Below are 13054 nucleotides of genomic sequence, written 5' to 3'. Positions count from 1 at the left end.
GTGCTTAGAATACATTATACTAATAACATATAACTTATTCTATAAACAGTATCAATTATTCTACAATATAAAAATTAGCATTGTGAATAATAATAACAGTACTTAATAACATCAATTATTCTATGAGCAGCGTACAAGGGGAAAATTACTATCGCAGCCTCAACCACATCAATTTCATATGCATTTCCAAAGTCTCGATTACTCGAAAAAGTTTCCGTTCCTCTTCCTGCTGCATCGCTCTGGTTTGCATTATTTAGGGACGGGGATAGCTGAGTGTCGGTAGCACAGCACGTTTCATCCGTATTTTGTTCTCTCGTGTCCCCATGAACAAAGGAAAAACATATGTTAATAACATTAAATATGTATACATGTAATGAAACATAACATCAACAAAATGCTCACCTCCGAATATCTTCGTCTCCAAAAGAGAAATGGCAATTGCGAACTGCGCACTCCACAGATGTTAGGTATGACAAAAAAAACAAGGTTACTAATGGTATGAAGTAACATATACGAATCCTTGGTAAGAACGTTCATTGCGTCTGACACCACTTTTACGCGATTTTGGTAATATTTACAAAAAATATGTATATTTTACAAATGTGTTGGCTACTAAAGATTTGGTAGCTGCTTTTACTAAACTATTTCTCCAGTGTGTTGAGATGCGAATCAGAACAAGCGTAGAAGAAAATTTAATCAATGTTTATGTTTTTGTTATGCATTAAGACGATGTGGTATGAGAAAATACTTCTACTCAAATTAATTTTAAATCTCTTTACACCTTGGTTTTTTTTTACGCGGGGAATACGTACCTCGTCAAAAAAACTGCGTTAATTGGAAAATCCGCGTAAAAAAACCGCGTTGATTCGAAAATCCGCGTTAATTGGAAAATCCGCGTAAAAAAACCATGTCATCTAATGATAGACTTCAAATGGGACTATCCTTACGTAGAACGGAAGTAAAAAGTTGAGTGTTACTCGCTTCCGTTGGTTACTGGTAGCTATAGTTCGGTTTTCCTCACGAATGAGGTCATCTGCTGTTGCTAGAAGATTCCCTTGTGATTTGTACACTCTACTGCCGATGCACGTGCAGTACCACTGTTGGACCGTCCAGAGGACCGTCTACTTACAAGGAAATCCTTTCACGAATCGCTGCCCGTAAAAAAAACCTGGGTGTATTTCAATTATAGTGGAAAAATTCTATAGAAGCAGAAATATTTTCAGCAGAATTTTTTTTTTAATAGTTTCATTTGACTGCCGGAGGAGATGAACGAGTGAACGATGATGGCTTTAATGTTTGATTCGGATTATTTTTTATCCTAAGCCGTTGAATCCATTCCAAGTACCAGGTTTTGTCCGTCTTGACAAGTTGGCTCTACTGCTCAATCTAGTATAGAAAGAATTGAATCATTGAGAATTGAGAATATGAGTCATGAAGATTATTCATATTTCATTTCGTTTCATTTTTGTGATGCGATGCAATGCTGGTCTCAGTAAGTCCTCGCATTATGCCTGCCATGCTGCCATTCTCCTAGTATTGATATCATGTTTCACTGTACAATTGCCCATATTGCCGCAACCTGGAAGACACTCGCTTAATATGTTCGTCGCGCCATTAGCCATATACATGTGGGTGACACTATCATCGTTGCTTTGATGAAATCTTGCATGAAAGTTAAGAAATAATCTTGGATCTGATTATTTCGACATTTTTAAGTTCGAAAAAGTCTCGTGAGAACGGATTCGTACGAAACCAATGATACCTTCTCCTAACGTATCAAAGCGTTCGAACGAAAGCAGATACGACCGCTAACAAGAATAAGGGTGATAGCAATACAGTTTCGGAGTAAATATTAGAATACATTCGTAGTTTTCGCAAATGACTATCAAAGGCATAACATGATGTATTTAAAGTTAGAGGACTTTAATACAATGAACGCATGCACAAACCAAAAAAATATCAGTGTATTTCGTTTTCGGTGTAACAAAATTTAGACCAAGTTTCAGCCAATACAATTAAATAAAAAGGTAGAGCAAAAATACTTTGTCGCCATTTTCGTTTCGCCAAAATAAGTCCAAGAGAATAATTGACGGTACGGTGACGTCACAGATTTTGTTTATGTATGTAAAAATGATTAGACGAAATGAACGAACTAGTTTTTTCTTGCGTTCAGAATCATAAGGACCCAACTGACTTTTTAGCAGAAACTGAATTTTCAGTATTATTGAGGTGTTCTTCAGTATTATTGAGGTATTCTAAACATAATTTCAATTCAATTTTACTTCTCGACACATGTTAACTCTAAAATTATATTTGAACTTTTACTTTCATTAAACAACTAAAAATACAAATTACACAAACTACAGCATTTATTTCTTTCAAGTACATTCAAAAGGAAAAAAAACAAGATCAATGCATAAGGCTTAAATTAACAATTCGGTAGCGCTTTGTTTTTCTCATTTTCCAAGGTTTTTCCGTATTCAATTTCTTTTTAGAAAGAAAAAACGATTCAAATCGTGCCGGTTATGTATAACTATTGAAACCGACAAGGAATTTTAATATTTCGAATAAACAATTAAAATTCAATTTTGTACCATTTGAGTAACTGACTGGTATGCCTGGTATGCGAACTTCCTATCTTCCTGGCTACTAATACAATCAAAGTTCAACACAACCAAAACCCGTGAATCCTCCCACCTTCTATTCTTCATCTCGATTTGTGAGTACATGCATGTACATGCATCAAACATTCGCTAACTGGGCGAAAAGGGAATATCAGTTATCGACATTCGCGTTCTAACTGGTCCGGCATGTAAAACGTCGAATAAAATCGAGGGGAACTTCAATGAATTGTTTGATTTGCGTTGAAATTGGATAAACAAAAGTTTACAATGGAAGTTTCGCATTGAATGCGACAACAGGTATGAAATATAATTTGAGGAAATTATTTTTCTGTAAATTAATCAATGTTTTTGTCATGCGAAAATAATGTCTATTTTCATAACATTTCAAATCTCATTCGAATGCCCCTCATAGCAAATCCTCCATTTGAATATTATTTACGAAACTGTGCTTTTTAACTGGTCCAAGGACCAGTTAACGTTCGCCTAGTTAAAAAGCAAACCAGTTAAACCAGGACCAGTTAGCGAACGAATACTGTAATAAACAGACCACCAAAATGTTTTTATTTCGTAGGGTAAATGATCTTGGTTTGTCCAATTTAGGGTGTTTTTACGCAACTAGTAAATGAAAATCGATTTTTCTTCATGGAAATAACATATAATCGATACGAGTTTGGGTTTGTTGAAAAGCCCCAAGTCTCTAGTTGCTAATACTACCATAAGGCGTTGAAATTACTCAAATTTTTATGTGTTTTAACGATTTTCCTCAAATAGAAATTATGATCATGGTTTGACCACTTCTGATCATAGTTTGTCCAAAAAATGATCATGGTTTATCCGGTTTTAGAAATCACTATTTTTGAATGAAAAAAATCGAGTTTACTGTCATCATATTGAACCATTCATAATTTAGGCTTTCTTCAGAATATTGCCTTTTATTGGGCATTTTAAAAGTGTTCACCTCAACACATTCAACATAGAGAAACTTTATTTCTGCTATATGCGAAGGACACAAAACACAAACTGCAGCACGCCAAGCGGTTAGAATCATGTGGACAAAACAACATTAATTATTTTGACAACTCATGATTAGAATTGAGGTCATCAAAATGCGTTAATTTAATGGTTTAGATCTGAAAATCTGATACAAATGATGTGCAAGCATGATGTTTACAATATTTGTGGGTATTATAATCAATAAAAGATCTGAATACGTGCCAAATAATCATCTGGTGATTGATTAAAAGTTAGCTCAATTGAGGGGCGCATTGACATCAATAGAAAGTTTATTTTATCATCCTTTAAAACATGTGAATCCGTAAAAATATACTATAAAACTACTGTAAATCATGGAAAAGACTATTTCATTTATATGTTTTGAAACATTTGAATACCTGATTTGACAAAGGTGTGCTGAATTAGAGCATTCAAAATAGTGGACAAACCATGATCGTATTTTCGACTAGACAAACCAAAATCATTTACCTTAGAAATTGGACAAAGATCAAAAGCCTATGGAGACTGGAGTGTTGTTCAATATTTTTCGTTACAGACACAACCAAAGATCAAAGATTTCCAAACCTACAGACGGTATTGGCACAGCCCTGCGCAGAATGGTGGGTAGCTGTAATCTGACAGTTCGGAAAATTACATATTGCTGTTGTCCACTCTTTCACTTTTTTCTCGGTGTGTAATTAGGGAAATTCTCGCGTATAAATTCCATATTTTTCATCTGATACGTTATCCAAATCAGGCGCTGGAGAGAAGTAACCGAGAAACGGTGTCCAAATTAATAAGTTAACAGGGTGCAGGTAGTGAGGGAGTGCATTGTGTGTACTCAGTATGACCAGTAAAGCACAGGATATCGTCGAAAATTGGGAGGAAATTGATGAAGAACGGGTAGGTTGAACAGACGTATTAAAGTCATTATTGGATTCTTTCGAATATACTCAAAGTAAAGAAAATATTCAAGTCGATGGTAAAACGCGCTAAATGTTCTTGGGCGTGTAACTATTTTTTGCTTTCCGACCTGATTTAGATATTGTGATAACCCTTTCGAAACCATTGTTTAGAAACATACATTTCACCACGAAGCTACGTAAAGTTATTCCGCGTATTTATAATTTAATATTCCAAAATGATTTCTTCCATCGGAAAAATTCGTTCAGTTAAATTCCAGACTAGAAACACTCGCAAAAGTGAATGATGGATCGCCAGTCAACGGTGTCGGTGCTGGTGGAAATTCCAAGGCTGCCAGCAGCAACAGTCTACCGGTGATGTTAGAGGAAGAACTCCGTCCGCGAATTATTTTACAAAGACCCCAAATGCAAATACTGCGTCGCCCACAAGCAAATGTGCAGGAAGAAAAATCTACTGCCGAGAGTAAACCGAAGACACAAATCAAATCGCTGGATCAACGGAAGCAAGAATATGCCGAAGCACGTCTGCGGATATTAGGTTCAGCACATGACGAAGAAGAACAACAACAGAAACCGTTCGAACCGTGAGGACATATGGATGGATATAACGTTTCAATGCATTTTAATCACGTTCAATTGAATTTCAGGACGAAAAAAACCAATTCGAATACAAATGGAAATGGATTTCGGTTAATCAATAACAACAATAGTGGCGGGCCTGTTCGACCTGATCGGCCACAGGGTTCATATAGGCCACCTCCAGGAAGCTTTCACATGCAGCAACATGCCCAACACACCGGTCCATACTATTCACCACATCCGTCTGCAAGGAATCAGGTACCGCCACCGGAAGCAGCAAATCACCATTACTACCAACAACAAGCGCCTCATCCTAGTACAGGTCCCTATCCTTACCAACATCCACAGCACCATCCCCAGTCTCAGCATTATCATCAGAAGCATGTTTCATCTTACGGGATGGCTCCGCAAACTGCCAGTGGTTACCATCAAGCAGCGGCAGCAATTGCAGTGTACGGCCACGTAGGGGCTAACAATAGCAACAACAATATACTGAGAATGCCTGCTGGACCAGATGGTTCTCACGGGTTCACTATACGACGGTAGCTAGTTCATTAGAAAAAAATAGGATCATATTTTTTATTGCTTATTGCACTTGCTGAAAATATACACTATTCAAATTTTGTTGTAAAATATGTAACTTTTCATCTTTGATTCGCCGCAAAAAGAAATTGTAGATTGGTTTAAAGTGATATGGCCATAAAACGGCCAACTTTTACTTGAAACAATTCGGAACAAATCTTTAATTTCGTCGAAGTGCGTACAATTTTTTCAACTACTTTAACAACATAAGAAAGATAGTCTGTGGGTGTAATGAACATTTTAACGATTGTGTAAGAAATGCGCAGATTATGAGAAACAAATTTAAGACTATTATACAATCTGAGTGTACCATAAAAACTGTTCCGGGTCGAAGAAATACTCCATAAGAAAAAAAGGTTGTTTTGAATTGATGTCGAAAATTTCCCTCAACTAGCGTTTGAAATGGAATCAAACTAGAGAAAATAAAATGCTTTCTGAGGGACTGGGGGTTCTGGGGCGAAATACGATGCGTCTGGTGATAGATTCGAATTTTATACTCACGACCAGCTGAACGCATCCATTGAATCGTAGTGCAGGCGGAGCTCAACCTCCGGATCATAATTATGGTCCCTCAGCGTGTGGTCTTTTTTTCTTGCGATTTTCGTGACCTCAACATCCAGCATCCCATATTCCCTCCTGGAGAACACGTTTGGGTTTTAACAGCACGGAAATTCTTTGCGCTAAAACTATCTATCAACTTACGGTGTGTAAAGTTCTTTCTTGAAAATTTATCAGGGGGTGTTAGAAAACTTGATGATTTAGAACAGGGGTTCTCAAATTATTTTGATCAGTAGACCCCTTTTCCAGAATTGAGTGATACCTTAGACCCCTATAGCCAAATTTTTTGAACAAAAATCTATTTCTAGTTTTAGTCTTATTCATACAAAATTCTTATTAATTTAAAGAGTTTGCGATTGGTGAACCTGTTATAAGGCCGTAAAAACTATATTGCCACCCACAGAAAATATTTTATTGCCGCACTTGGAATATTATTTTAATATTTTGCTCAACCGAAGACTTCTAAAAGTATCTGGCAATACTTAATTTTTTTTAGGGTTGCTAAAATTATACGTGTTGTTTTTATGTAAAAAACGCAATTTAAGGGCGCCGGCAAAAAAATCTCTTTAAATTCGTTGAACATGCAACATGTTTATAAGTAGGGGGTCTTCGTAGCCACTTGGTTACGCGTGAATGCGTGGTAATATTACACCTCATTACAAAATTATGTTGGAAAATGTTTTCTAAGAGTAAAAAGGAGTGAGCATAAAGGAGATCTAAGCCCATCTCGGTCTGAGTCGTGTACATATGTGGCAATGTAATGTGTGCTTATTTGCAACGCGTCTCTTGTTTCGCTCGCTCATATCAATCTTATATTGCTGTATCATATATATTATACAAATGCTTACCAGTATTTCAGAGTCATGACATTTTCTGTTATTTTTAGTCTCATTTAATGTAATAAATCGGGATGAGCCAAAAATCAATTTTGGGTGTACAACTGCTCTGCTCGGCAAGAATCATCGGGCTGTTGTGCTATAAATAACACAACAATGATCATATCAACTATCTCCGCTGTCCGGTCTGCTGAACAATGAAACAACAGAAAGAATACCCTTTCGCTTAAATGGCGACTACAGTGTAATTTAACATAATGTAATGGAACAAAAAAAATACTCTTACGTCTGAATGGCTATTACTACTGTGTAATTTACAATTTATAGAACCATAAACATACACATGTACACGATTAAAAAACCCGGCTCTGTTACATTTTAGCTGAGCCTAAATAAATAAACAAAATGGGACAAAAAAAAGTTGATAAGTTATTCACTGTGAGCGTTCTATTTAGGACTGTGTAAGTTCATGCAGTTTCTCCAATTAAAAAAAATTATGTATTTGATGAAAAATTCGTTTTTTTTATTTTTTCTTTGTAAGTTTATAAAAAAATATTTTTCGCAGCTCCAGAGATATTGTTTCAATTTTTGTATAACCAAAGGCACAATAAAATTAGCTTACAAGGCAGCGACAAGTAGTGTTTTTGGAGTTAACGGGCAGTGGCAACTGTATTTCCAGCAATTTTTCCAACTGTTTCAATAGTTTATTTTTTATCAAAGATAATGTGTTCTTCCTCGTGTAAGGATTATGTTCTCTGAAGTTTTAGTTGATTCCTTGCCTAGTTTCCACGGCCTTAAAAAGGGTTAAGCCGGGGATGCCAGGTGTATTGAACAGAAATCTGGATGTTGGAAAATCAATAGTCTGGATTTGTCTGGATTTTTGTCGAAATTTTCTATATATAATTGCGAATTTTATTGAAAATTTTCACGAGAACGTCGTTTGATGTTTGTGGAAGCGGACACGGTTTGCTGACGAGCAATGACAATGGAGTGTCTTTCTCAAAACAGGTAAAGAAGAAGTTTGGATTGAGTTTGTCCACAAGGGCTCTTTTAAGTACCACAATTGCAAATTGGATCAGAATGTTTACTTGAACATCATGAAGGAAAATATGAAGCAAAGTGTCAACAAAATGGGATGGAATCGAGAATATAAGTTTTGCCAAGACAATGACCCAGAGCTCAAGACATTTAAAGTTCGCACATGGTTACATTACAATTACTCAAAAGTTATTGACATTATTCTATAATCTTCCGACATCAATCCCAGGCAAAAACTAAGGAATTTATCTGTGTAGGAAATTTAAAAACAATAAAATTTCTAAAAATAACGATTTTATAAACCACTTGATACAAAAATTGATAAATATTCCTTCCGCATACACCAAAAAACTCGTAGATAAGGTCAAAGACAACTAAAGATAAGTGCAATGAACAAGAGATACCATACTAATGATGGACTTCGGAACGCCTTCGAAATCGAGTAGAGATTTTGTATAATATTAGGAAAGCTTTCTACCACCGAACCCACTCTGCACCGATCATCAGCTTTACTGATGATGGCGAGAGCGGAGGAACTCACTCTAACTTAAACTAGCTACTATGATAAAGAATAGTAGTAGCAGTAGTTTTCTACAGTAAGGCCCGACTCAGATGACTTGGTCTTTCGAACCGGATTTCAAAGAGACTTAGTAAGCGGGAATCTACGTTAAGTGTCGTGAAAAACTCAAAGTGCTTACATATACGGCGTTACCGACATAAGGTTCCAAGAAACGCGACGAGTCCATATACCTGACGGAAGACACATATCAGTGAGCGGAGGTCTGCTGCAATACCCTGGATATCGGACGTGGAAAGTCATTCGCGTCAGGATTTTCGCCGTTCGCCGTATTCAGATAAGTAGCAAGAGGGTCAGGTTTGTCTGAGGTGGCGTTCTGAATGCATGGTCAGGCGTCGGCCATTCTAATCATCTCCATTGTGTTGAACAATACGGCGTTGACAAAGAGTCCACAATTTTATAACAATATCACAATAGGAACAATGCCTTTCAGTTACATCTATTGTGTGAATCAATAAAGCGTCGACAAAGAGTCCGCCATTGTAGAACAAATACAATTGGAACAGGTTCCAAAATAAAATTAAATAAAATTATAGATATCGATATTGTATGTCTATTTCATTTATTGGAAAGGTTATTGATGTCCATTGGTTGAATTATATTATACTCATCATATTTATTTCGATTCGATTGTTGGTTGTTGGTCCTTTGTGCGCATTTTCGTCGATTACAATAAAAATCAATTGTAAGGTTATTCATAATGACGAATAAGGATTTCCGAATGCTCCAGAAAAAGGAGCGACAACTGAGGCATGTGGTGGATACAATAAAGGAGTTTGTGCGAAATTACCATGAAGGTCGAGACAAGCCCCAACTGGAGGCTAGGTTGACCAAATTGGATGAGATCTATGATTCTTTCTGCAGTACTAGGGCAGAAATTGAACTTCTTCTGGAAGACATCGATGGTGATGATGAGTACCAGGAAGTTGATGAAACCGTGGAAGCTCATAATCGACGACGAGATAAGAAAAATGAAACAATCTTCAAGAGTTTCATTAATGAATACTTTTTTCTGAAACAATCCATGCAAGCTTGAAATGATAATTACTACTCCAGCGACAAGTCATCCACACCGCCTGAAGTGAAATACAAGTTCAAGCATAAGTTTGAAAAAAAGGTTATGTTGTACATCGCCATTTCCGACCGGGCCATTTCAAAGCCTTGGTTTAAGCCGAGCGGTCTGGCAATCAACCAACAAATCTATCGAGAAGAGTGCCTCGATAAAATCCTGCTGCCTCGATAAAATCGAACAGCAGACCACGGCCCATACTCAAACATTCACTGACATTTTTTTGAAGAAAATACATTATATTATTAATAAAAAATACTGAAATCGATGAAAAAAAAATTGTTTTATATGTGATTGAAAAAATTCTCATTTTTTATTTAACACCCGTTAGTTCATCTACAGTTCTTGTATTAACGCCTGCTCAACAGTTTTCAGCTCCGGCAGTGCGAGTCAAGCTGCCAGAGTTGAAACTTCCAACATTCAGTGGAAATTTGCGAGATTGGTTATCATTCAGGGATACTTTCCGTATCATTCATTGACAATAGCCAACTTTCTGACATTGATAAATTTACGTATTTACGTACGTCGTTAACAGCGGAGGCATTCCAGGAAATCGGATCGATCGAATTAACCGCGGCAAATTTTTCGATAGCGTGGGATTCGTTGGAATCTCGTTATGAAAACAAAAAATTACTGGTGAAATCCACCTTGGACGCCTTGTTTGCTATCAACCCCATCAAAAAGGAAGGTTTCGAAAATTTGAACTATGTGGTCAATGAATTCGACAAACATTTGCAAATGTTGGATAAACTTGGAGAATCCACTACGAATTGGGGTACGATTTTAGGCCGCATGTTAACGAGCAAGACTCATCAACATTGCGAATGTGGGAAACAGAGCATCGATCTCGAGATGTTCCTGATTTCAAGAAGTTGCTAGAGTTTCTAAAAAACCATTGCATCGTCCTTCAGTCTCTTGGTTCGAGATATATACAATCATCAGAAACCAAAAAACCGCTACGCAACATTACCAGCCACGCTGGTGTTCAGACAGCTTGTCCATTCTGTGGAGACACACAACATCGGACATTCCAATGCAAGAAGTTTACGACTATGAAGGTGGAAGAGAGGAGAAATGTCGTAAAGGCGAATCAATTATGCTTCAATTGTCTTTCCAGAGGACACATGTCCAGAGAATGTTCACGAGGTTCCTGTCGCATCTGCGGACAGTTGCACTTAGCAACACATCAAAGCCCACGAGCTCAACCAGCACTACCGATGAGACGACTTCAGATGAATCCACGTAACCAGCAACCGTTTCATACATTACCGAATGTGCAAAGTCATAATCAACCACAGAACACCAACACTTTTCAACATTCAACCAATCGATCCACCAGCAATTCCTTACCCATTGTTTTTCAAAGCACGCACGGACAGACGCCACCTCCCAGAGACACTCCTGTAAGTCATAACATTGCCCTCTTTGCTAACGAAACCAAGTCATTACGATCGGTTCTACTTGCAACCGCAGTCGTGGTGCTTGAAGACCAATTTGGAAATAATACACACGCTAGAGCATTGCTCGATAGCGGCTCTCAGATGTGTTTTATGTCTGAGAACTCAACACAAAAGCTCAAATTCAAGCGCTCTCGGGAACTCATTATCGTGAGTGGGATTGGACAGTCTACAAAATCATGCAAACAGTCTGTCATCGTACTTGTAAAATCTAGAATTTCGAATTTCTCAATGCAAGAAATGTTTTATGTTCTTCCACAAGTCACGGTGGATCTGCCAGCATCAAAGATTCGCACCGACAACTTGAATATACCTCAAGAAATAGACCTTGCCGATCCACATTTTAATGAACCTGGCGCCATTGATGTAATACTTGGGGCCGGTTTATTTTTCGATCTGCTGAAGGACGAACAAATGAAATTGAAGGGAAGCAATCTCACTATCCGGAAGACTGAATTTGGCTGGATAGTCTGTGGACGGACACCAGAAGAACATATTCATTCTAGATCAGTTATCGCAAACCATACCATCGAACGAATTGATGAAATATTAACACGCTTTTGGGAGCTGGAATCGTGTCGCTCGAAAAGCACACACTCCATCGAAGAATCGATATGCGAAGCTCCATTTGATCGAACTACTGTTCGTGACTCTAGTGGAAGATTTATAGTCACATTACCGAAAAAAAACTTTAACATTAAGCAGCTTGGAGATTCAAACTCCATTGCGCTGAAGCGTGTCCTAGCACTCGAGAAACGGCTTTCAGCCAATGCAGAGATCAAAACCGTGTATATTAACTTCATCGAGGAGTATCATCGTCTTGGACATATAAGAGAGGTAGTTACAGATGATTAAACTTCTCAGTAGTACTTTATTTCCCATCATTGTATTATTAAACCTGAAAGCACCACAACGAAATTACGCGTTGTATTTGACGCTTCGTGTCCGAGTTCTACCGGAGTATCTCTCAATGATGCTTTAATGGTCGGACCCACTGTACAAGATGATTTGATTTCGCTCATTCTTCGGTTCAGGTTTCATCGGTATGCTTTGATCGCGGACATTGAAAAAATGTATCGCATGGTTGAAGTTCAACAACATGATAGACGATTGCAACGTATATTTTGGAGGAATCATCCGAACGAACCATTTCGCGTGTTCGAATTGTGCACCGTGACATATGGTACAGCATCCGCCCCGTACCTGGCAACGAAATGTCTGAAGCGGCTCGCGGAACTCGATGGCGCGAAGTTTCCGGATGCCGCAGTTGTTCTCGCGAGTGATTTTTATGTAGACGATTTGATGTCTGGTGTCGACACCACGGAAGTTGGTATTAAATTATACCACGAGCTAACACGACTTTTGAAAAATGTTGACTTTACATTACGAAAGTGGAGTTCGAATAACTCAACAATACTCGATCATATTCCTCACGATATGAGAGACGATCGGTCATCCGTCGACTTAGAAAGTGCTGGTACCGTTATCAAAACACTGGGATTAGTCTGGGAGCCCAGATTGGACTGCTTTAAATTCAAGGTTCCCTTGTGGAATCGTACCGAAGTTTGCAAAAGGACTGTCCTCTCTGATTTTGCTCGAATTTTCGATCTAATTGGATTAATTAGTCCAATAATAATCGCAGCCAAAATCTTCGTCCAAGACCTTTGGAAGCAGAAGCTTTCTTGGGACGATCCACTTAGTAGCGACCAACAATCTCAGTGGCAAAAATATCGCCATAGTTTAATCGGGTTAGAAAATTCCCCGATGGTTAGCATTTTCCAAAACCGTGTCTGTCCGTTGAACTCCACGGATTTTGTG

General features: G+C 37.8%; 2 protein-coding genes across 2 annotated transcripts; both read left to right on the top strand.

Moving 5' to 3' along the window:
• The first annotated feature begins 4243 nt into the window (after positions 1–4243).
• On the top strand, positions 4244–5759 carry LOC129777159 (SUZ domain-containing protein 1). Its single transcript, XM_055783250.1, has 3 exons — positions 4244–4520; positions 4790–5124; positions 5188–5759. The coding sequence occupies exons 1-3, from the start codon at positions 4464–4466 to the stop codon at positions 5663–5665; spliced, it is 870 nt and encodes a 289-aa protein (XP_055639225.1). The 5' UTR covers positions 4244–4463; the 3' UTR covers positions 5666–5759.
• A 5072-nt stretch (positions 5760–10831) lies between these two features.
• On the top strand, positions 10832–12091 carry LOC129773093 (uncharacterized). The gene has a single exon (XM_055776644.1). The coding sequence runs from the start codon at positions 10832–10834 to the stop codon at positions 12089–12091; it is 1260 nt and encodes a 419-aa protein (XP_055632619.1).
• Positions 12092–13054: the final 963 nt, after the last annotated feature.

Source organism: Toxorhynchites rutilus, chromosome 3 (assembly GCF_029784135.1).
Source record: "Toxorhynchites rutilus septentrionalis strain SRP chromosome 3, ASM2978413v1, whole genome shotgun sequence".
NCBI lineage: Eukaryota > Metazoa > Arthropoda > Insecta > Diptera > Culicidae > Toxorhynchites > Toxorhynchites rutilus.
Note: the sequence above shows the minus strand (reverse complement) of the source record. Positions and strands in the feature narration are given on the sequence as shown.

What these genes read in the sequence shown, in the direction of transcription:
- LOC129777159 (XM_055783250.1), top strand. Translation starts at nt 4,464, where the DNA reads ATGACCAGTAAAGCACAGGATATCGTCGAAAATTGGGAGGAAATTGAT. An exon ending in AGGAAATTGATGAAGAACGG is followed by an intron (nt 4,521 to 4,789) that starts GTAGGTTGAACA and finishes AAATTCGTTCAG; the next exon opens with TTAAATTCCAGACTAGAAAC. An exon ending in CAACAGAAACCGTTCGAACC is followed by an intron (nt 5,125 to 5,187) that starts GTGAGGACATAT and finishes ATTGAATTTCAG; the next exon opens with GACGAAAAAAACCAATTCGA.
- LOC129773093 (XM_055776644.1), top strand. Translation starts at nt 10,832, where the DNA reads ATGAAGGTGGAAGAGAGGAGAAATGTCGTAAAGGCGAATCAATTATGC.